Source organism: Netta rufina, assembly GCF_964035555.1.
Source record: "Netta rufina genome assembly, chromosome: 6".
Taxonomy (NCBI): domain Eukaryota; kingdom Metazoa; phylum Chordata; class Aves; order Anseriformes; family Anatidae; genus Netta; species Netta rufina.
The window spans coordinates 18,194,809-18,220,195 of NC_140129.1; the positions used below are offsets into that span (position 1 = coordinate 18,194,809).

The following is a 25,387-nucleotide window of genomic DNA, read 5'->3' on the forward strand; positions in this document are numbered from 1 at the left end:
TTATCTGTAGCCCTGCTGCTTGCAAACAAATGGACAATAGACACAATGAGACTGTTTGACGGGTCAGAGGTCTATCTCTTTTTCTTGGAAAAACATCTAATGTTCCCCTTTTTAAACCAAAAGAGAACATACATTATCTGTACCCTGTTTTCTATTTCTTAAACAAAAAATGGCTGGTACTAATGCTTGCCTCTAGGAAGAGACTATCAGGAAGTTGAAATATCAAATATTGGCTCTACTTAGTTTCCACGGTGATGTATAATTAGCTAGGCTGCAGTAATGTTATAGAAGGTAAACATAAGGAAGTATTCCTGCTAATGGAAAAGTTTAAACCATAATATTAAATAAGACTGAAGGGACTGAAGATTAAATTTGAATCGATTATTTGCAAATGGATGTGTAGGTTTGCATTTATATTGTAATTTGATCAAAATAGTATCATTGTGTGGCCAGAAATTTAAATGAGTTTGAAAGAAATAAAATGGAGGATTATTAGACATGGTATTGATGGTACAATCTCTGTAAGAGGTTGTTGGTGCATTGATTTGTGTGAGGTTTTTTTCTTGCTTGTTGCTAATACCACTCAATTTGAAAAACAATAAGTTTCCCCGGAACATATCCAATAAGGAATGAATAGAGAGAAAGTGGTTCGATCTGGAACAAATGGAAAAACAGATAAAGGCAAACCATTCAGTTTTCACCCCTTGCAGCACCTTTTCCATGTGATTATGGCACTGATCTAGAATAACTTGTTTGTCTAAATACTTTCCTTTAAACACTAATTGTTAAATTATCTTAATGTATTTTAAACTGAGAACATTGAATGTGGCCTTCAGAAGGCCACATGTACAGAAAGAAATTGATGTTCAGTTCCCCAGATCCGTGTAGGAAGAAGTTTCAGTCTGAGGTTACAGGATGAGTTTAGGCATGGGGTGCTGTTAAAGAATTAAAACTGTGGGATGTTTTCTATGAGATACATTTGTTGAAATGTGGGGTCAGGAGTGGTGGGATAAAGATGATGTTCTTTTGGGAATCCCTATTCCTTGTAATAACTATCCTGCTTTATGGGCAGCAATCTGAATGGATGTACAATGTAAAACCTACTGGGGTAGGACCACCTTCTGACCCTGATGGGAAGAGGGTAAACTTTTGGTGTTTCTCTGCATTTGGCCATCTTGTTCTTCAGAGCTTTGTTTTAGACTCTGGAAGGATGTTATTGAAATCAAGACAACGTGTGTAGTGATACGCCCTGAGGAGCTTTTCTGTGCCTTATCTTCCCTTGATAAGATTAGTGTAATACTTTCTCTTAGAGAAAGCTAAGAATAATAAGTGACTTTCTGCTTCTATAAAACTGCTGTAAGTACTGTCAGAGCATATGTTACCGATAAGAACAGCAATTCACCTGATGCACCTCCTAATAAAAATCACTGTATTGCATGTTATCATTTAGATATATTATTTTTCACCTTCAGACTCACTCTGTTTTTCTTGTCAAATTTTAACGTTGTATGTTCTCTGTGTGCATGTTCCCACTGACTTTGGCAGGATGCAGTGAAGGTTGCTCACTTTAGCACTGTGAGGTACTGAGCGCTCTTAGCTCATATTGACTTTACTGACAGTGGAGGATGTGCAAGGAATATGGCTCATGGTGAAAACTTGTTTGCCACATACTAAGTTGACTAGTTTTTGCCACTTTGTACAGTGAAGTATTTACATTGCTGTATTAATTATGTTGCCATACCACTTGTGAAATCTAGTATAGCCTAGTTCCTCACTTATTTGTCCTAACTTAGAGCAGGAGGGGTAGGTAGGAGTTCCTACCACTTAGGCTGTAAGTTAGGACACTACCTTTCTACTCCCTTAATGACTTGTGTTCACTCTGGATTACAACTTGTGATCAAATTAGCATTGGGTAAAAGTGCTTTTTTCCGTTTTTTGTTTTTTGTTTGTTTTTTTTTTTTTTCAGTTTGATTCAGTGAACTTCTAATTTGTGTGGCTTAAAAATGTGAATACAAGTACCAATTCATTTCAAAAAAAATGCCCCTTCAGTTTCTACACATCGTGTCCTCTTTCGTTAGTGAGCCAGATGTGGATTCCTGAGAGCCCCCCAGGAGTGTGTTGCTTCACATTTCAGTTTTCTTTAAAAATAGCAGCTCCCAAAATTACAGTGGCTGTCAGGTTATTGGTAGGGGGGATGGTTTGCTTTGGCATTTCTGAAAAACAGAGGAAAAATATACATCCCAAGACAAATGATTTTGCCCATATTTGCAGGAAGAATGCATGTATTTCACCTGAGGCAAGGTCTAATAATATGCTTTCTGCTATTGGGCAGTGCCCCATGGAAAAGAAATCACTTTAGCAAAGCACCGTGTTATTTTATTCCTTCACATCTCCTATGAAGTTTTTGATTGTGAAATAAAAATAATCCATCCTTTCAAATTCAGTTTTTAACATACATTTGGCTGATCTGACCTCACAAAGCGTCCTGATGCCTTGAGCCAGCCTTGCTGCTCTCTGACCAAGGAGTGACCCAGAAGCGAGCTGTGAAGGCAGCTCCTTGCCTCCGTCTTCTCTGCAGGAAATGCACTGGTTATTGCCAAGTGAGCGCAAGCACTGGTGTGTTCTCACAAGTTGAGATTGCTTTCAGGCAGCAAATTGTTACAGGTTCAAAGTAGGGTTTGAAAAGGTGCTAATGTTCAGGTAGCATTGGTGTTCTTGCTTACGGTTGCCTAAAGACTATCAAAATTCTGTTCCACCTAGGCTGCAGAGTTGCTAGCATCAGATAGCTTATGCATTACATGTCCTGTATGTTACAAAGATTTGCTTGAAGCTCAAGACTTAACAACCATAACACAGAAGGACTTTTGTACAAAGCTTGAAGAGTTAGTCCTTGGCCTTCAGCCAGGAATAAAGAATGCTTGCCCTTGTGCCATTTTGTCCTGTGCTGCTCCACTGCTGGCAGCAGTTCTGCTTCAGTGTAATTGTTGGCACCAAAGCTGAGCTGAGCGCTGAATGGCCTCTTCCTGCAAGAAAGCAGGGGTGCAGAGGTCTGAGACTGCATCAAAACTCCGTATTGATCAGCTGTAATAGAGGACTCTTATGAGAACTCTTCATATCAGAGCCAGGCAAATTAACTACAGCGATGCAGTAGTAAAGTACTAAAAAAAGCCATGAAGAGTGTGAAGTAATTTTCAGTTTTTCCACAGAATAATAGAGAGGCTAAAAGAATGCGAGAACAAATAGCTCCTTCTGGGACAGTCACTGATTTGGCTATCTGTCTGTGGCTGTTAATCTCTCCTTCCTATCTGTGCTAAGTGGTAGTTGAGTTTTTCAGTCGCGTCTGGACTGAACACAGGGCATAGTCGCAGCTTTAAGTGATAAAGTTGTGGGTTTTTTTTATTTGTTTGCAAAGGCTTGATTACTCTTTCTTATTCTTGCTTACTGTTCTTTAAAAAAAAATACTTTCCCATTTCATTGAGGCAGATTTGGAAGTCAAACCAGAAACTTCAGACTCTACTACGATGGAAAGCACTTTGTTGGGGAGAAACGTTTTGAGTCCATCCATGACCTGGTGACAGATGGATTGATTACTCTTTATATTGAAACCAAGGCAGCAGAATACATTGCCAAGATGACAATAAATCCAATTTATGAACACATAGGATATACAACTTTAAACAGAGAGCCAGCACACAAAAAACATATGCCAACCCTGAGAGATGCACATGATGGCAAAGAGTCTACAGGAGAGGATGAGGTAGCAGAAAAGAGGGTAAGCAATTGTTAACCCACACTCTTTTTTTCTGATAGACTTTTTATTTTGTAATTTTATTCCCTCCCCCCAAGTCCTAAAAGTATCTGTAGATACTTAGTCTACCTAATTATTTCCGGTATTGCATTAATAGTAATATTTTAAAGTGTTGTAGTTGTGTGTGTTTTTTTTTTAATCGTACTTGTGCATATTGCAAATTTCTCATTCAGAGATCTGTTATTTATCATTGTAAGGTTCCTTTCTTCATTTTTTTTTCATAATTATAGATGTTGCCATTAAGTCACTCCTTTATGTCAAATAGGCTATTTTGTCTTAAAATTGTTTACAGTGTCTAAAACAAGTGCCTGTTGGTCAAAAAAAATAATATTAATATATTCTCTATTCCCCAAACAAAATGCATTCCATAATCTCTTCAGAAGTCTGCATACAATGACAGTAAAGTTGTCTACATTATAAATAAGCCTGTTCATTAAGATGATAAAATGTTAAAACATTTCACTTGGCTAAGTTCAGCCTGTCAGAAGCTGACAGAGCTATTTTTGGCCTCAGCCAGACTTATGAAGAAGGATTGCTCTCTTCAGAGAGTTGCGTTATCAGCTGAGAACTGACTGCGTCCTGGATTAAAAGAGAAAAACGAACAACAAAGAAATCTTAGAAGCAGTGACAATGGGAATATTGAAGGAGGTTGGGAAAATATCAGGCAGACCAAACAGCTGCCCGAACATTTATTCATGTGATAGAGACTAAGCTTAAAGAAAACAATATAAATTCTGTCATGTTAAACTAATTACTTTGTTTGTTGAAAAGCCAGCATGGGAAAGTCTTTTTAAAGTGTATTCTTACATAAGCTTACATGTGAATGCATGTATAGTACTCTGAGATGCTCCCCTACCTCACTAATGTCACAGTGATGATAGGAGTTATCTAATATGCTTATATGGCTTGCAAGGAATACTAACCTCAGTTTGGGTCATTTGTTTGTTTTTCCAGTCAGAAATATGTCTGTGATCTCAGTTTGTCTTGAGGGGGAAGGAAGGGTCTCACTAATGATTCCCAACATACGTGACCATCCTAAAGAAACTAAACTCCCTGTGGAGTCCACAGGGAGGGGAAGGTCATAGCTTTGGTCCTTCAAATCCTTCTCCAGCAGATTCTGGAGCACCAGACCCGACTGAATTTGCTGAGAGATGAAGCACTCAACTAGTTTAAAGTACGAATCTTCATTGTTTGTCCTCCTGCGATCAGACCATGCAACAAAAGACATTTAACAAAGCCATTTAACAAGGCAGGCATACTGGTGCTAGCTGACCACATGAAATATTCAATTTGTTGCCTGCTAAGTACTGGTGGTAGAGGTGTGACAGTTTCTGGCAGCTGCTGACTTGCAGCATGCTGTTTCGGAAGGATTTCTTTGCTTGTTATCAGGGAGGGTTCACTGTAATGCAAAGCCTGGGTATAAATCTATAAGAGTTCTGTAAGTCAGCACTTCAGGTGTGTTTGGTAGAATTAACTCTCGCTGCGTTTGGTAGCTTTCAAGTGATGACACGACTGTTCTGTCACATTTTTTAGGCTAATGGATAAGTTTGTAGTAAAGGGATTTTGATGATTATTATTGAAGGATATTGTTGTGTGGGTTTTTTTTTCTGTAGAATAGTTATGTCAGACTCAAAGCATGAAATGTCAACAAAGTATACAAAGAGTTTTGAACCATGTTTCATTAATAGCTCAAGAACTATTAAGTATCTCTAACAGGCTGAAATTGTAGATGAAAACCCTTTACAGAGATTAGCTGTGTAATTGCAACATCCCACACTGTTTGGAAGTTAAAAGCAATTCAAGTTGCCTCATCTGCAACGTAGTTAAATTGCAGTGGTGTTTACTGGCCTGAAGCCCAGCTTTTGAATCTTTTCACTTTATTTGTCTTGGAGCCTTATGATGTGGACACAGTGGGGCACGCAGACATCACAGTGCAGTTAAATTTGGAGATTTCAATTTAATTTAAAGTCATTACCAGCTGAGATTACTGCCCTTGGCTACAAAGAGAAGGCACTGTGTGGCCCTTTTGCTGTGGGGTGGTGCAGAGGTCACATCTTTGCAGCCTTTACACCTCTCAGCACCCCTTCTGGATGATGACATGGAGAGTCCTGAGTATCACCCTCACCCAGCAAATCCTGTGACCAGAACCTGGTGTTGGCAGCAACCTCAGCACTTTGAATGAACCCCAGGGTCCAGCTAAGGCTCGCCAAATCCTTCCTCTCTCCTTTGTAAGGCGTAGGAAGTGGGGAGGAGGGAAAATGTGATGGCTTTGCCAGATAGCTCATGGAGGGTGCACCATAGGAGTGGTGGGGAGAGACCTCGGAGGGCTCTCCCAAGCGCTTCTGTCACTCTCCACAGGGCTTGGCTACTTGCACACCCAACAAATCTGCCCCCTCAACAAGCTGGGAGGGCTGCTTCGGGTTCAGAAGGGTGAATGTGAGTGTGGCAAGCTGGTGGGCTGTGAGCCCTGTGGCTGAATCACAGCTGGTGCGACTTTCCCAGTCTCAGTTAATTTTATACAAAACACTGAAATCAGGAGGTGGATATTTGCATGACATAATTTGCATTTAAAGCAAGAGTCCAATACTGTATGGCAGGAAATAGTTGTCTTGACTTTCTTAGAAGCCTCCCTACTATAAAAAGGTAACAGGATAACAGCAAGGATGTAGTTAAATAGAATACCAGATTTCTCTGCTAAATTATAAACTTTTTGTTGATAAAATTATAGGTAACATAAAAAGAAGGTGTATATCCTATGCTAAGTTGCTTGGAAGGTCATTCTACCTTTCTTGTGTAGGTTGCTGCTTCTTATTGATATTTACATGAAAACTTCAATTTATAATCACGCACTACTTACCTTATTATGAACAGTCATTTGAGTAATATAACCAAGGTATAAGAAAGGTTTCTTGTAGGACATTGATAAATAGATCAAGTATTTTTTCTTTGTCTCTGGTTAGAGGGATGGAAGAGTAATTCCTGTTGTCCAATATGAAGTGAATATCACTGAATTGATGTTGACAAGTCTAACAAAGAATACAAAGAAAATTGTCCAAAATCCAACAAGGAAAAAAACACCCTTGTCCTATCATCCAAATAGAAAAACCTGTGTGCTACAACGTTAGCTCAGGGATGATGAGAACATTTCTGCAAGGAACCATATTTGTCAATGCATCTTTCCCTGACTACAGTATAAAACTGATAGATTTTCTCTAATTTTTCACTGTACATTCCTCTGTAAACAGAGGAAAAAGTCTGGGGTCTTGGGCGTTGGTCACCCTGTGCCAGGATACATTCCCAGATTTGCAGGAATGGATGTTCAAATTCAAATCCAAGCTTTATGACTGTTCCCCAGTCCTGTGTGAGTGGTGTATAAAAAATAAATCTTTCAGAAGAAGGAAAGGAGAGAGGCACAGGCGCTGACTGGGGAACAGCTGGTGGGAATGTAATTTCACTTCCTGACATAAAATCAAGTAGAGGAAATTGGGCAGCCAGAGAACACACCTCCAGCTTGAGGATGAAATATTAAAGAGCACTTCTCCTAGCCTTGAATTTGGTATGGGGCTGTGGCAGGGAATGCCACTAATGTATGTTGGATGCCTCCTGGCATGCACTAATACTACTTTTCAGCTATTAATTCATAGTAGAAGAATTTATTGTATGTTGAGTGACTTGTCATATGCAATACATTAAAAAAGAACCTTAGTAAAGGGGAAGGATTATAGACTGCAAAAGATGATAAGACGAAAATTACATGATTTTGAAATGAGGGCTGTAGGACACAAGTCACAATACTCCTAAGTACTTAGTCCTGCAAAAGACCATATTGTGGTGTGATTTAAGATGCAGTTTTTAACAAGAAAAACATGAGAATATAATCCACTACCCAGCATGAGCTTCACTGGTTATGAGAAGGATTCTGACTGCTTACCTTGTACAAGTATATATTAAAAATAAAATAAAAATCACTGCTTAATGATTTATGATTCCCGTAAGCTGTGAAAGAATTAAATGGTCAGAGATAACTGGAGGAGTAAAGATTGAAAACAGGAGAGAGCTTGTCATGCTTCAATGCCCTGAATAGATATTTTAGCTGCTGTGCTAAAAAGGTAATGCTGGTTCCCAAAACAGTCTGCAGATTGTTCAGAACTCAATTGTGCAGCCATCGTGGTCTGTGTGTTAAGAGAGAGGCCTGAGATTTGTTTGAAAGGGAGCTTCCCATGTGGATTCAGTCTGTATGGCCTAATGTGGAGGTGGAAATAATACCCGCTATCACAAGATTTACTATTCCGCCCGTGCCTTGAATACTGATGCATCTCTGAACATTTTTCTCTCTCAAAGGTAATTATGGCCTTGGAGGAGATGACTTGATTCAATTAAATACCTTATAAAAATGGTAGCTCTCGAAAATTAATAAATATCTATATATATATGTCAAAGCCCTTCATGAAAGCCCTGCAAAACATGAAATTATTTTTTTTTTCATTTTGACATGCTTTTGAGATAATAATGTAAGAAGGTGTATGAGTGATTTACCCAAGATTTAGCATCTATTATAAGAAAACAAAATGATCAGTTATGAGCTGTCCTGTCTTTCAGAATGAAAAGCTGAGGTTAATGTTAGGATAGCAACTGAATCACATTTATTCTTGTTTACATTTGTGACGAGTGCTATTTCTTCAAGAAACTGCAGTAACAGCAAATCAATTAAAACCCCCTTCCAGACTATACTACATTCAGTTCAGTTCCCAAAGATGGAAAGAACTGAGAAGAGGTTTGTGCAGCAGTCGTCCAACAAAAGCACCCTTTTGTTCTATTTTTAATGGTCTGAGTGGTGATACCATTTTTCCTCCGAGGTAATGAAGGCTGATTGTCTGCAACTCTGTTCAAGGAGATTTGGAAATGTAAATCTGTGTCATTTTAGTAGGAAACATGCTTTTAAGCCTGCCTCCAAAGATAATCCAGAGCACAAAGTTAATTGCAATTTCTGTGTACATTTCTAATGGATTTGTACCAGCTTCCACACAGAAAATCAAGGATTGTTCCTTAACAGTTAGGGTTGTTCCCATAGGGACCAGTCTCACTTCCCAAGCTTGAGCTGATACTGATACTTTCATTAGGGACACTAATACTTTTCTATTCTTGTTCTCAGTGAAATATGTTAGTGAGATCTGCTCAAAATCTTCTTTCACCAAGACTCATTTATCTTCAGGGAAAGGATATCAGAAAATGTAGCCAAGAAAGTTAGAGTAGCCTGTTGTAAAATCGTAATCCCCCTTAGCAAGGTCTGTGATGGAGGAAGACAGCTTTGAATGTGATTTGGCACCCAGTAATGCCAACATGGGGAGCAGTAAGGACTGGAAAGAAGGCATGGTCAGAGAGGAAAGTGTGCTTTGGGGGTGAATAAACCTTGATCTGGAGGCTCTTTGAAATATTTCCACTTAATCAAATTAACTTTTTTTTTTTTTTTTTTTTTTTTTTCAGAAAAGATGGGTGTGTAAGATGTAAGTCTCTAGACAAGCCATATCTAGAACAAGGATAGTGACAAAGCAATAATGCTATTAAATGTATTGCTTATCAATGTTTACCTTGAAGTACATTTAAAGACACACAAGGCTGAGCACTGAAGACTCCCAGGGGTTAACTTGAGGAGATTGTCAACTCTTTTCTCACAAATGTTCCTTCCCAGTCCCTGCGCGGGTGTCCATGACAATCACTCTGTAAGTTTAATGTAATTTATAAATAAAACATAACTCTGTGGAAGGCAAAAACTTCTATTTATTTCTTCTGGGCTTAGCCCATCTTTCAGCAGGCACTTCAAAGCACAGACAATTTTGTCAATACCAAGGAAGTTAGCCGAATGAAGGACGAGTCTGCTTTTTAGGTGGCTGCTGCAGCATGTCGGCAACATTGTACTCCGCAGAGGTTGCCTCAGTCTTCCTCGTCTTCTCTTCAGTGCATAGGCATTTCTGGCAGTACGGACCTACTGCTGTGTTACATACGCCACTATACTTGGCACATGCAGCTCAAAATTAAACTGCAAGTGCTTATGGTATATTTTCATAAGCACATTCGTTTTTAGCTTAACTATTTGTTTATTGAGACCTGAAAAATGCAAGCTAATTGTATGTGCTGTCCAGTATGCAAACATCAGCACAAAGAGGATTATTTTCTACAAACTGCAGATTGCTTTTTCCTCTCACAGTTGCTGAGAGTAACCTAAGGCCTTATTTATGTTCAGTGTGGCAGTAAAATTGATATACTAAAAAGATTATATAAACTGATCTTGTTTTAAGATTCAGAGCTTCCAAATGAAGCATAAACTTTGCTAATTGAATCCCCAGGTCACACAATATCTAGCTTTTCTCTTTTCAGTGCCTCATGATTGCAGAGGGTAAACTAGAAAGCCAGACTTTTCAAGGGTCTCTGGCTGGACCTGTGGCTCAGCTTCTGTGCTAAACATGGTTCCCTGGCTCTCCTGGTTTTCCAGAGCAAACCCTTTCTTCTTCTCTCCTTGCCACAACAGTCAGTGTTCAGCTGTGCCCTATTAGTCCCTGTGCTTTACAAAAGGCATCCCAGCTGTTTCCAGGTAACCTCACAGGACCTCACCTGCCTGGCTGGCTCTGTGTGGGCCCGTGCCTCCAAAGAACATTAATTTAATGCCCACACAATAATGCAGGGGATTACTGTGGAGTGAAAGTCATATGCCTGTGCTGGTAGCCTGACTGCATACTGCTGGTCTAGTATTATGAAGTTAAAAATAAATAAGGCTGCACAAATTTCAGAAAGTGAAGAGTGGTTTGGGTCAGGTTGTGTTTCGAATGCACGCAGCACGTCTCCTGTGGTGTTACTGTGCTGCAGTAATGGTTTGCTACCATTTTGTGGGTACCCACAGCTGAGGATCAGCATCCCACCTCAGCCTTGTTTCATAGGTGCAAGTCACTTGCCTGCCTGCTGAGAAGACGTTCCACGTTACCTTCTACTTTGTCGCTTAAGTGTGGTTTTTTGTGGTCTGGCACATATGAGATTTGTACGCAGAGGTGGAGTCTTTGTAAAGTCCAGTGCTTAATTACAGCAAGGAGGCCATCTGTCCTGTGAAATCAGGGGGCCAGTCCCTCAGGCTCACAGACCAGGCCTTCAGCAAAGGTGTGGGGAGTAATGGCACTCGGTGCGTGTCCTGTGCCTGTTCAAGCCTTTGTAAAATTAATACTGAACAAAATTGTTAAAAAGGCTGTAAAGCAGTATGATTGCTGTGCAATTAAGCCTGAAGAATACTGGCTGTGTTGTTACTGATAAAGTGAAGCCATTAGCAAAGAATAAGGTGCTGGTTTTTTTCTGCGTTTCTGAGCATTCAGAGGTAAGTCCATGTGAAGCCCTCACTGGTAAAGTGCGGTTCTTTCCAGGGTCAGTGATGTTTGATGGTTTGGATCTGGTTACATTTTTAATGCATTCTAAAAAGTAGCATCTAGCCTTAGCTTCTCTTTTGTTTACTGACAGAAATTTCCTTCCTTTTCCATTGGCGTAGCCCAGCAGAGGGAGGGAGGAACCTCCCTCAGCCCGTGAAGAGCCAGAGCGGGTGGCTTTGTCTGGGCTTTCTTCAGCAGGAGAGAGGTTTTCTGGTGGACCTTAGGTAGGGTATGGAAATAGAGAGGTCCAGCTCAACTCCTGATGAGCAAGGTAGAGCTCATGGCTTTAGCCCTAACAGGAGTGGGGCTGCTTCCCATCACTCTGGGCCTTATACTTGTGGTTTCCAGAAAGACTGATTAGATGTATAGCAGGGAAACCCCACATAAATTAAGGCCTTTTTTTAATTGGAAAAAAATAAAATGTTCCCCTTGACTTTTTATGTGTTCTCACAACTTTTTTTTCTAGTGGTCACAGAAAGGAGCTGGTGGATCCTTCTCAGAGCAGGCACATGATTGCTATTTATTGCTTATGCCACAAGCCTCCCGGGCGGTGAGGGACTGCAGTGGGTTGTTAGCTGGCAGCTCTGCCGTTTGTTGTTCTGTTTCCATAGCTGTGTGAGTTTTGGATCTTTTTTTTAAACTCCTCCTCCCATCTGGCATCTCCTAATTATTTTCTATTACTAATCACTTCTACAGGAAACAGACTGGACTGTTGAATTAAGAGACCTATAAAAGGATAATTTTATTATTTACAAGTTTCTTACCTCACTGAGACTTTATAACGTGACACTGTATAGCTGGTGATAATCACCTTGGGCTACAATTGTACCTAATCTTATAAACTAGGCAGGGTCAGGTCTGGTCACTTATTGAATATGAGACTCCCAAGGCAGTGCCGGGGCTGCAGGAAGTGGTGTTAGTAGCACCTTTTGCTGTGAATTAATATCCAAGATGTCGTGTGTTTTATACCCTCTGCAGTTCTGCGTACCCTGCATGACTCTGTGCTGAGGGTCTGATTACCAGGAATTTTCTCCTCTTACCTCCATCTCTATTCAATTAGGGTTGCTATTTGGGAATGTGGTTTATTCGTTGTTTTTTTTTTTTTTTATTATGATTATTTAGATGGCAGGGAGAAAACATTTTGCATTGGTCAGTGTTTATGTGTTCACAAGTACACATACATGTACATATCAGATGACTAATGTACAAAGATTGAAAGGACGACAAGCTGTGGAGGTCTGGTGTCATTCCCTGTTCAGTTGGATAGTCAGTCCCGTGATAGGCAGCCACATCTGCTCCAGTAATTGCCCATTCATAAGTGGTTACCAAATCCATAAGACCTCTGAAGAGTGAAGTGCATGTTTTAGAGGTGGTAGCAGAAAGAGAAGTAGTTAGAAGTATTTGGAAGCATTGGACTATGAAAAAAAAAAAAAAAAGAGCAATCCTTTGTCTTGTGGTTAATGCTGCAGAAGTTGATCTGTTCCAACCCTTCTTTCTTTACTTCCAGTTTTTCACAAAAAAAAAAAAAAAAAAAAAAGATGTTTTCAGATAAAATTCCTAATGCTTAGTTTTAGCCTCTAGCTGAATGTTTTTCTTCTCTGCTCTTCTTACTTTGTTCAAATTCAGTTTTGTTGCTAGGCTCAAAAAACTGCTTGCTCTTATTGCTTCAAACCTGTCACACTAGTCATCAGTGAAGACATCAACTCTTGACAGTCTTGCAAAGTCTTCCTTAGATCATTAACTTTTAGAGCATTAAACTTTTCCATATTTAACATTTTTTTGTGCGTGGCATCAGCAGCAGTTAGGAACAGTGTTGCTTCTGGCATTCACCATTATTACAGTCCTAATGTTTATGCAACAGGAGAACCATGAAGTTGGAAAATCTGACTCTTGTTGTTGCTCTGTCCTTTGTCATCTTAGCACTAGTATTCCTCACATCCATACAACTTCAAAGATAACTACAGGATGGAGTGTTCCTAACAGACCATATTATAATGTACTTAGACTATCTTGTTTTACGTGGGGATTTTTATTGCATTTGTGTAGAGCTAAAGCAGTTGGAATAGTTTGCCTAAGGAATATTAGAGCTAGTATCGCAAAGTATAATGTCCTGTATTAAACCTTATTAAACTATCTGAATTAGTACATTTTCTTATGGCTTCCAATTTGTGAATTAGATTAGTAGCACTGCTTAAAGGCAAGCAGTTTTTCCCCCTTCCTAAATGAGAGAAGATAAATACTGTGAAAATATGGAAGGCTATTCCCAATTTCCATTCTGCATGTAATAGTAAAACATTTGAAAAGCTCTAGGCCTTATTTCGTGTACCAAATAGCTTATTGCTTGAAGATTTCTGGTGATTTTGCATTGCTGGAAAAGTCTTGAAGCATTTACCAAAGTTAATATGATAGTGAATTACATCTGCATTCAGGCATTTCTGTGAATTGGATGATGATTAGACTAACAATGTGCTTAATACAAATGCACAAAAATTGTGAAAAGTATCATGTGTTTTTCTCTTTCGCAGAGTTTGAAGCGTTCAGTCTCTTCAGTGATGGCTTCTCATTCACTCTAGCCTCTGAATCATTGCTAGCATTTGTCGCGGAGCTGCAGCCTGGTGCTTGGAAACTGCCAGTCACTTTCATCATATGCTGGTGTGCAAGGCAGGCTCTGCTCAGCAGGCTGGCAATGCTGGGAGCTTACAGGCTAACTTTTTGTGGCCCTTCTCTTGGGCTGTTCTTATCACTGAAAATACAAACAACTTCAGAAATCTTCTGAGCAGTGCCACTTAAAGTGGTAGTTTGAGGGTGGCAGTATAAAGAAAAAATTGCCCCTTAACATGAGATGAAAAATGTGACTAAGAAGTAAGCAGTTATACTGGATAACTATTTCATTGCCATTGTAAATAATTTAATTTCCTTGTCTATTGTCAATAACTGAATTTAAGAAATTGAAATATACCCCGAACTTAGTGGTTTTTTAAAGTTTAACATGCCCTATACTCAGAAGAGCTTCTGTCCAAAGATCATAAATCTCTGAAATCCCAACTGGCAGATCTTTGACTTACTGAGTGGGGCCTGGGAGCAGCGTATTTCAACTGAAAATAGAGATCAACTGAAAAGTATGTTGCAGAAAACTGCTGGACTTACTGAATGAAAAATAAAATAAAGCAAAGTCTGTCCTCTGTAACAGAAGTTGTATAACCTGTATCATGCTGATTCCTGCTTCTTCCCAAAAAGATCTCCCTTAACTAATCCATGTAGCCCAAATTTATGATGGGGAATTGCATAGCCAACCCCGCTGTGAATCATTCAAAATGATTTGAATCACTTGCCAAGGCAATCGGCTCCAGGGCAGACGCGTTCTGCAGTGGAACTGGGGATCGGACAGGCAGGGCTAATTTTTCCGGCACCGAGCCCACTCGAGGGAGCCGCCAGGACCCGGCAGCCCTCGTGAGGGAGGTGAACGAGGCGAGAAGGAGGCGTAGGCGGAGCCAGCAGCGCCCCCTCCCCGGCCGTTCAAAAGCCGCCCCTAGGGAGCGCGAGTGAGCAGGAGCGCAGTGACCAGGACTGGCGGGTAGGGCGGGGCGCAGCAGTTAGGGCGAGCAGAGAGGGCAGAGCGCTCCCCCCTGCCCATACGAACACCTCCTCTAATGGCGGTCTACCGTGTGTGTTGATCTGCTCAAGGGTAGGAAGGCTCTGCAGGAGGATCTGGATAGGCTGGACCGATGGGCTGAGGTCAACTGCATGAAGTTCAACAAGGCCAAGTGCTGGGTCCTGCACCTGGGGCGCAATAACCCCAAGCAGAGCTACAGGCTGGGAGATGAGTGGTTGGAAAGCTGCCTGGCGGAGAAGGACCTGGGAGTGATGGTTGATAGTCAGCTGAATACGAGCCAGCAGTGTGCTCAGGTGGCCAAGAAGGCCAACAGCATCCTGGCTTGCATAAGAAACAGTGTGACCAGCAGGGCTAGGGAGGTGATTGTCCCCCTGTACTCAGCTCTGGTGAGGCCGCACCTCGAGTACTGTGTTCAGTTTTGGGCCCCTCGCTACAAGAAGGACATCGAGGTGCTTGAGTGCGTCCAGAGAAGGGCGACGAAGCTGGTGAGGGGCCTGGAGAACAAGTCCTACGAGGAGCGGCTGAGGGAGCTGGGCTTGTTCAGCCTGGAGAAGAGGAGGCTCAGGGGCGACCTTATCGCTCTCTATAGGTACCTCAAGGGAGGCTGTAGCGAGGTGGGGGTTGGCCTGTTCTCCCACATGCCTGGTGACAGGACGAGGGGGAACGGGCTAAAGTTGTGCCAGGGGTGTTTTAGGTTGGATGTTAGGAAGAACTTCTTTACTGAGAGGGTTGTTAGACATTGGAACAGGCTGCCCAGGGAAGTGGTGGAGTCACCATCCCTGGAGGTCTTTAAAAGACGTTTAGATGTTGAACTTAGCGATATGGTTTAGTGGAGGACTTGTTAGTGTTAGGTCAGAGATTGGTCTCAATGATCTTGAGGTCTCTTCCAACCTAGAAAATTCTGTGATTCTGTGATTTTGACCATTTGAGACAATGTTTTTTTGAATGCATCTCTCAAGGAAGAAATTTTAACAGCTATAACTTTCTATAGGAAATGTGATTCTTCCTGCCTTTGCATGAAGATTTTCACGACAGAGGCATTGAAAAATGTTAATTAGGAAACTTAGAGAGAATAAATAGGAAAGATGAACTGTATGTAGAAAAGGAGTAATGGGAAAATTGGAACACTGGTCAGCAGGATGTAAACAAATTATTTTCTGAGAATCTAACCAGGGATTTGAAGATTCTACGAGTGGCAATAAACCAATCATTTGACTTTGGGACTTTTCAGAATGCAATTCTACTACCAATTTCTCTCTGGTTTCATTCATTGCAAGTTTCAAATCAGTCCTGATTTAAATAGTTATTTATGCAAAGAAACTGGGAGCCAACATGAGGGATTCATGTGAAGGATGATCAGCCTTCCTCATTTTCTCCTTCTGCCTAATTACATCGCATAAAATGAAAGCAGACCCTGACCCACTGCAGTGGTGCAGCTCTGCCCATGGACACACATCCACCTAGAACATTGTTGATAGGGTCTGCCAGAAGTGCTAATTGGCGTTTAGGATTACCACCTTTTGTAATTTTTCTACAGTGAGCTGGTCCATAAGTAGGTTTTTAGCATTGTAAATTTTGCGTGAATGTTTCCTTTCAATGTCACAACTCTTCTATTCTTTCAGAGTAAAAGATGTTTTCACCTTGATTTGTGGAGCTGAATAAAGTGTTAATTAAAGAAAGATTAGGACACTTTGCACTTTCAGTCTTATTTCTGCTAAATAAGTATGATTATGTTCTGGAAGTATGTTGAAGAAAGAAAGTGTGATAGCACATGTATCATAGCAACATAGCTTATTCAGGAAGAAGTGGATGAATTGAAAATAGAGGATGTGCCAGAGGATGAGGTGTGGTCTGAAATACAAAGAGTGTTTAGAAATTAATGAGCTGCAGTTTTTAATTACAACATATATTGAATTATTCCAAACTGAATTACTGTGTAGAATTTAAAAAAAAATAAAATACTAATATTAGAGGCATTAGACTGCCAGAGGAGACTAATGTGAAATGAATATTACACATCAGGTAAGAAAATATTACAGACAAAAAGAAATTTCCATCTTGCTTGCCTATGTCATACCATTATCCAAGACTCCTATTCCATAAGAAATAAATTTTAAAACCCTATAAATATAATAATAGAAAGACCTTGTGGATTTCATGGTTATCCCTAAAGGTATGAATTTTCAGATACAAAAATATATAAAGATTTATTTTGAAGCCTACTTTTAACAATACGATTCTTACATGGGTACGATAAAGGAAGTGAAGTAAATTTATTTCATAAAGTTTAGCCACCATCAACATTCCCTTGCTAAGAGGCAGGTAAGGTCCCACATCAAAGGGTTTGATTAAGCCTCTTATGTGCTTTCTCTCTCTCTCAGTTTGAGGAAAACCTTATAACAGTCTGTGTCAGATAAGAAATAAACTAACTGTAGCTTCAGAAGATTAGTCTAACTGTCTGTTTCTCTTCATGATACTTAACTGTAGTATATTAGTAACAAAAAGCATTTGCCATAAGAGTAACATTTATGCAGCTGCCAATTTGCATTACATTTTGACTATGATCACTCCTCTAGAGCACATTGTCTTGGAGCATTTGTAAATGACTTTGAAGTTCTTTTTGCAATAAAAAGTGCCACAAGTCAAGAGATTTTTGCTAGAATTAAGCCTTGCTGCAGTAAACATTTTGGTCACAAAGGCACAGGTCCCTCTAGGCCAGCAAGGAGCCACAAGCCGACCTCTGCTCCATCAAGTCCTCTCCCCACAGGTCTCATAGCTACAGGAAAAGCTGCAGCAGTTGATGACTTTAGCAGATGCAGTTGGGGCAGTGGGGATCGTATTTGCAGGGAAGAGCTCTGGGGCTTTGGCTAGTTCACAGCAAAGCTGGAGGACTGGTCAGTCCATCTCACCCACAGCACAACCCGTCAGGAATTGTATTACTATTTCTACAATATACCTAAAGTTGTGGCTAGTGCTTGCAAAACCCAGCTTAGCATTGTTATTCATTGCAGCACCTGCATCCCTGCCTGTGCACATTTGCCCGTGTCCACGTGCACCCCTGTAGCGCTGAGTGACATTAATTTTGAACATATTCAACATAGTGCCCTGGGGATATGTATACCTACTGAGGATGAAGAAAATCCCTGGTCTTAACCCTCCTGCTTCAGTGGACACTGGGTCTGGTTACTGACCTTGCTAAATGTGAAGTTTGGGGATGTTAACAATGTCCCCAAGAACCAGAACAAAAGCTGAGCTTGTTCCTGGAGGTACTCTGAGTTTTCTTTTTTTTTAATTATTATTTTTTCCATTGATAGATCATGATTATGTACCAAAATAGGTATATAATTTTCCCTAGGAAAAGAAGTATGTTGTGTTTGCCACTGAAAAGTGTCTTGCTTGTTTCGCTATCCAGAACAACAATGTTGTTTTGTCTTGTCAGTTACCAAGAGAGAAAATGGTTACAGCGGCACTTCTTGTCAGTGCATAGCATCTACTTGCTGTTTCCAGAAGGCCCACATCAGTAACTGTGGGAAGCAGATCCACAGCCAGCTGGGACACCAGCAAGGAGTAACCAGGCCAACCCAGGTCCGAATTGAGTGCAGTGGCTAGTCGGGTGTAGGACCAAGGCTACGGCAAAAGAGCGGCTCTGTTGGCTCAGAGGTCTCTCCGCTTGTTTAAGAGTTTGCTCACTTGTTACGAAGACAAGGTCTTCAGGGTGTGTCTGGAAAGACACCAGTACAAACATAAAATCTTCGCAAATGGTGCTGATGCACTCCGTGCTGCACAATACGGTACCAAGATAATTCACTTTTTATGCGATAATTTCCATCAGCTTGTCCATTTGGCAACTTGTTCCCTTAATTTAAACTTTAGATATTTTTTTTAACTATCATACTTTAAACCAAGCCAAAGATTTGTATGAATTAAAAAGGTGATCGGCTCTGGGGCAGACGCGTACTTCAGCGGAGCGGGGGATCGGACAGGCAGGGCTAATTTTTCTGGCACCGAGCCCACTCGAGGGAGCCGCCAGGACCTCGTGAGGGAGGGGAACGAGGCGAGAAGGAGGCGTAGGCGGAGCCAGCAGCGCCCCCTCCCCGGCCGTTCAAAAGCTGCCCCTAGGGAGCGCGAGTGAGCAGGACTGGCAGTTAGGGCGTGGCGCGGCAGTTAGGCCAGCAGTTCGTGCAGTTAGGGCGAGCAGAGAGGGCAGAGCGCTCCCCCCCGCCCATACAAACACCTCCTCTAACGGCGGTCTAGCGCTAGCTCAGCTGCAATGGTGTACACCAGGCACAGCGCTCTCCAGGAAGTCTGTGCGCACCCAGACCGACTGCCCGCTCAAAACTGCGGCAGTTCAGGTGTCCGGGTGCAGGGAGCGCCTGAGCCTGTTGCTACCACCCGCGGGGGGCAGAGAGACTGTGTGCGTGAGGTGCGAGCAGGTGGACGACCTGGTCCGCCTGGTGGCAGAACTCAAGGAGGAGGGAGCTGGGCTTGTTCAGCCTGGAGAAAAGGAGGCCTGTAGCGAGGTGGGGGTTGGCCTGTTCTCCCATGTGCCTGGTGACAGGACGAGGGGGAACGGGCTAAAGTTGTGCCAGGGGTGTTTTAGGTTGGATCTTAGGAAGAACTTCTTTACTGAGAGGGTTGTGAGGCATTGGAATGGGCTGCCCAGGGAAGTGGTGGAGTCACCATCCCTGGAGGTCTTTAAAAGACGTTTAGATGTTGAACTTAGCGATATGGTTTAGTGGAGGACTTGTTAGTGTTAGGTCAGAGGTTGGTCTCGATGATCTTGAGGTCTCTTCCAACCTAGACAATTCTGTGATTTATTTATTTAAGGTTTTAATTATTTTTTTTTTAACTTTTAAAATAATTCTTGATATAACATGCTTCTTAACATTCCCTGCTGTGGAAATAGTGTTTGCTTTTATCTTTCAACATAATTTAAAAAATCATTACAATCTAAAAAATAGCCATTTCTTTAGCTTTGCAGTATATATATTGGGGGATAAGGGGAAAGTCTGATTTAATTAGAAGCAAATCCATTTGGAAAATTTTGTTATGAAAAATAGATTTTTTTCAGCAGTAGTTTCCCATCATTCAAGTTTGTCTTAAACCCAAACTCACCTGTGGGTAACTGAAAAGGGGGATGCATGGTGAACAAGGATTTCCATAGGGCTGAGTGCTGTGTTGCAATTTTAAATGTCTCCAATTTTACATAAAAAGGGAAATTTCGGGGCTTTCCTTCTCCCCCCAGTAATAATTTTGTAAAAGATATGATAGGGAACAATCTATGCAGCGTGGAATGGGCCTCCCCCAAGGAGGACTGAGTTGAGGAAATTGGACTCACTTTCACAATCTGACTGATTAGCTTTTGTAGACTGTATATTGAGCCCATAAAATATGCTCATAAAGGGCTCAGGCAAGGAAGGATTTTCTGTGCATATACATTTGGCTAGGTTAACTATGCACTGAAACAGCACGACAAAATACACAGTGGCTAACTGCATAGAAAACCAGGCTCGGTTTTCAAGTATGTTGCTCCTTGAGATGTGTACAATAGGCTGTCGTCTTTGATTTTTAAAAAATGCATGCAATATGACTGCTGGTTAATACGGTTATTAAGATGCATTCCTTAGAGGGAAGAGATTGTATTACATATAAAGCCTGAAACAGTGAGGGCATGTTTAGTCACTGCAGCATGACAACGCCATATGAGAATGAAAAACCTGCGGTGTACTGCACGTGCATTTACGAGACCGAAGGAAACATGAAACTGTGTTTGAGGGAGGAGCCAGGTGCTCATGAAACAAAACACTGTATTAAGCTGTATTAAGCACATGGGGTTCAGGATGTCTGAGCAAGCCTAACATGAGCGTTTTAGGACTTGTGAGATTAACCCAGTGCTTTAATCTTCAGCAGGTTTTGTTGTTTGTTTTTGTTTTGTTTTGTTTTCCCTAGAGTAATTTTAGTTTATTACTCAACAAATGGGAAAGGCATTGATTTGCCTTTTTAGAAAGATAATTTGTCTGATGTTGACTGAATTATATGACTGGATTAAACTTGCATAATGTGACTTTCAGAGAGTGACTAATTGGAATTTACTGCAAGCCATGGATGACTTTAAAATCAATTCTTTAGAGTCTTCATAATAAGACTTACTGATTGTGAGGTTAGTACCATAAAATATGCATATATTATCCAAATAACACCGAGAACAAATAGTGCTCAAGAAAATAGCTGCTTCTACTGCATGTGAAGGAGTGCTCCAAGGGGAAGAAAGGAAAGCGGTGTCACAGTAGGACCCCAGACTGAACCACCGTTATGGCTGAGGTTTTAGGACAAATGAGAACATTTGAAATAGCAGGTTATAATCTTCGGGGGTTTTGGTTTGGTTTGTTTTTTTCTTCCTTCCCTGTAGTCCATATGTACAATGTACAACCTCTAAACAGATGTCTCGGTTTAAAGGTTGACGTTTTGCTGGACTTGGGTTTGTTTGTTTGATTTTTAAGTCACTGAAATATACAGGACTGAGAGGCTGTTTGCAGTTGTGTGCTTTGCTGAGAGTTTGCTTGGCCATTAATTTCAGTCATTCTGGTTTTGGTTTACCTCAACCCTATGAAATCATGTTCTTAAATTAAATTTTTAAAAGTTCTCCAGTCCCCTTCCTCCCGTGGTCTGCCCTGTATACTGCTTCCTAAACATGCAATGATTGCTTATCTGTCACAAACCAGTTAAAAAGTAACATAAAATCAAGACTTTACTTTGAAAAGGGGAAGGGAGAAGACTTTCCTCCTTACATTTCTACCTCTTTTTCACCCCATGTGTAATGGACAGTCTCTAATAATTGTCCCCATTAAGGCAGACTTCCGACACAGCAAGCTCTGAAGACAGCTGCTGGAGAATGGAAGTGCTGGAGGAGGCTGGTGGGTGGGCATGCAGGAGCCACCAACAGAACAGGCGTTGGATCAGAAGCCAGCCATGGATGTAAGAAGAGCAGGGCTTGCAGGCTGGGAATGAGAACAGCATAGGGTGATCAGAGCCAATGAGAGCCTCAGAAGAGAATTGCATCCTGCAGGATTTGAGCTGAATCCATAGATCCATTATTTCTCGTGCACTCCCAATGGTTTTAAATCACCCAGGGCACCTGGAGGATGGGAACTTGCTCCCTGCTACTTTAGTAACTGATGAACAGATAATCTAAAGATCTGAACCTGCCTGGTGGCCATCTAGGTGTGTACAACAAATATTGTTTTCCAATTCAGATTTCAAACTGAAGGAAGAGGGCTGTGTTAAGAGCACTAGCTTGCAACAGCAAACCTGCAAAGTTAGGAAATGGCAGAAGAATGATGTATGCGTTCCATGATTATGTCATCTGAAAGCAGTTTTAGGATGGTGAATTTTAACTATAACACTAACTTATGTTGGGAAAGTATATGTTAGAAATACATAACATTCTATTTTTCATATTTTTTCATTAAAAAAAAAAAGTTTTCTTAAAAACGTTTTGGTTTTAACTGTCTTTCAGTCCAGGTTTTTGGTGTGCACAAATATAGTGCATATAGCACATGAAAAAGGCTGTATGTGTAGGTGTATGCAGTAGTCCTTTATTTGTGTACAGCAGAAAGTGCTTTCTACTGAACAGTGGCAAACTGATTTATGTAAAACCAATAAGCAGTCCTTGTTAGATCACTGTAACATGAAGCGATGTTAGAATTAAAATTCATAATCTTATAACTACTTTTCAGATTATAACATGTTTTCGTAATTACAGCCATGAGATATGACCTTTCCCTGTTGGGTAGTTTTGCTTTCCCTTTTATTGTCAATCTTAAGATTTAATTTTCCAGGATCTAGAGATCGGTTTCTGCTAATATGACTCTAAAGTGCAATTGAAAATAAATCAGTTCTTCAGAATTAGGAAAAAGAAAGCTGACAATTAAGGAGTAAGCATACCAAAAAAAAAAAAAAAAAAAAGAAAGAAAAGGAAAAAAGGCTCTCTACCAATGACTGAAAATTCAGAATGCTTTATCTTGCTTCTGAAGTGAAATTGTACAGAAACTAATAAGAGTTGATTCTGATAGTAAATGTACTCTTGGAAATGGCTGGGTTATTTATTTCCAACAAATTAAATTTTCAAAGGGTTTATTTCCAAGTATCAAGTTTTGGTGATATATTTTTTCCCTTTAAAATAAGAGGAATTTGGAGTTCCAAGGAAGCATGTAACAAAAGTGATTTTCCAAAACTCCAGTTTGCCTCCTGTGCCTGTTGTCACCTGAAGCAGTTTGGAGAGGGCAATTCCTCTGTGTCAGGTTTAGGTCTACCTTGTTCCACAAGGACTTTTGCCTGCTGTAGTCTCCAGGAATGAAACCATAAAGTGACTTCAAGCTCATGCAGTCCTTTCTTCCTAGCTGAAGGCCTTCTTCTTCCTCCCCTGTGTCCCTACTATTCTTACATATCCACATAGACAAGATGGTTAGTTTTGGGGATCTCTTCCCGCTCAGCTCTTTTTTCTTCATTTCCTGTTGCCACGTTACACTTACCAGTAGGACATGCAGGAAAACATGAGGGATGCGTAGGTACTGACCTGCCACAGAAATTAGTGGTTAAAAGCAGGATAGGCAGATTGAGGTAACCATTGGAAAATGGTTTCTCTACAGGGTGGATCAAGCACCTCCTGTTTGTGATGAGGCTGTGAAGTGAGCTGGGTACTCCTAAGGCCTGTGTAAGCCACTAACGCTTGAGAGCTTCACCCAGTATCCTATCTAGCCAGGGTTTCGGTTATTAGCTATTGACTTGCAATGCAAATTAGTGGTTGGTGAAGCCCATATGTTGGACCTTAATCTCTGCAATTTGCCCCTGTGTGGAAAGGCAGCAGGTTGCTAAAACCTGGAGGGAGGGTAGCGGTGGCTGCGCAAGGGATCCAGGGAGGCTCGTGGTGAGCATTTCTCTTGCTGTATTTGCACGACTGAGCTAAACGGTGACACTGCAATCCAGCTGCAAAACACACCAATTCCACCCAGAAGCCTGCGACAAACTGTGCTCGTCTTGGCTTGTCACTGAGTCATGAGAGATAAAAATACCTTTGCTGCAGAAGGGAGAGCGGTTGCGGTGCCGCAGCCTGTGCAAAGGGGTGGGAGGGCTGGACCCTTTTGCAGGCAGGTTGTGCCCATGGAGTGATCCTCAGGGGACCTGTATGCCTAGGGGGGACAGTGGCCAGCCCCAGGGCGTGGGTCACAGGTGTAGGTAGACCAAAAGTCTGGGTTTGCTGTTTCTGAACTGTTTGCAGATGCGTGGGGAGCACTAGGAGGAGGAAGGCAGGAGCGGGGTGGCCGTGGTGCCCCGTGGGGGTCCTGTTATGCTGGGGCTGTACCGGGTGCTTGTGTGAGACCCTGCGTCCTCGCTTTGGGCGAGGGGCAGCAGGGACCAGGTCGCCCTGAAGGAGGGCACCGCAGCTTCTGGGCCTTGGGGTCTTTGGCAGGAGGGGGCCTGCGGTGGGCTTCTGGTGCCTTGGATCCTGACGGGCATCCCCGGCGTGAAAACCAGGGGCAGGTGTACCTAAGGGAACAGGGGCGAGCTGATGATCCCAGATCCCAAATAATGTGAAGGGGGTGGGGGGGGGCGAAGCGTCGCGGCGAGGCCCGGCTCCCCTTCCCCCGGCCTCCCCCCGGGGGGCGCCTCAGCCGCCGCCGGGGCTCCATTGGCTGCGGGCGCGGGGCCGCCCCCGCCCGGCGCAGCGCCCGCCCCGCGCAGGCCGGCGGGAGGCGCGCGGCCCCGCTCCGCAGCCGCCGCGGCCGGGCGCCGCTGGAGGGCGAGGCTGCGGGCCCGGCCTCCCCGCCCGCCTCCCCGCCCGCCGCTCGCCCCATGCCGGCGCCCAGCCGCCTCTCGGCCGCGCCGGCCTGCGGAGCGCTCCCGGTGGCCACCATGGCGCTGGCCGCGGGGCGAGTGTGAGCCGGCAGCCCGCAGCCTCCCGTCCCAAAATGCCGTCCCGAGAGTCCTGGCCGGGGCCGAAGGCTCCCCGCGCGGCCGTGCCCGGCGCCAAGCAGGAGCGGCGGCAGCAGGACTTGCTGCTGGCGGCCCTGGGGGTGAAGCTGGGGGCGCAGAAGCCGGCCGCGACCATCTGGCAACCTCTTAAACTCTTTGCTTATTCGCAGCTGACGTCGCTTGTCAGACGGGCAACGCTGAAAGAAAACGAGCATGTTCCGAAATACGAGAAGGTCCATAACTTCAAGGTAAGGGACTGCGCGGCTTCGCAGGGCGCCGGGCTGGTGCTTTTATTTTACGAGGGGTCCTGGGCAGTCTGTGACTGCCCCGACACTTACACGCTTCGGTTAAACCCCGTGGCCGGCTAAACCCGTTAGGCATCCCTGGGTCATAGCAGCAGAGGAACGAGGACCTCGCGGGTTGCTTGCACACATGTGTTTGCTTTGCTCCTATGTGTCGCACCTGGGTTATCCTTGCTGTTTAAACTTGTTCCACACCGAGGGATGGTAGCCGGGAGAGAAGCTGTCAAAGTTTTCTTTCAGCTCAGGTGATCGTAATTCAGTTTTACTTATGACAAAGTGATGCTGA

General features: G+C 42.5%; 1 protein-coding gene across 1 annotated transcript in view; it reads left to right on the forward strand.

Annotated features, from left to right (window-relative positions):
• Positions 1-25,387, forward strand: part of CHN1 (chimerin 1) — a 95,868-nt gene that overhangs the window by 43,461 nt on the left and 27,020 nt on the right. The window contains exons 6-7 of the mRNA XM_084288952.1: positions 3,484-3,772; positions 24,970-25,047. Coding sequence (XP_084145078.1) covers positions 3,484-3,772; positions 24,970-25,047 — 367 coding nt within the window. The remainder of the gene's footprint in view (positions 1-3,483; positions 3,773-24,969; positions 25,048-25,387) is intronic.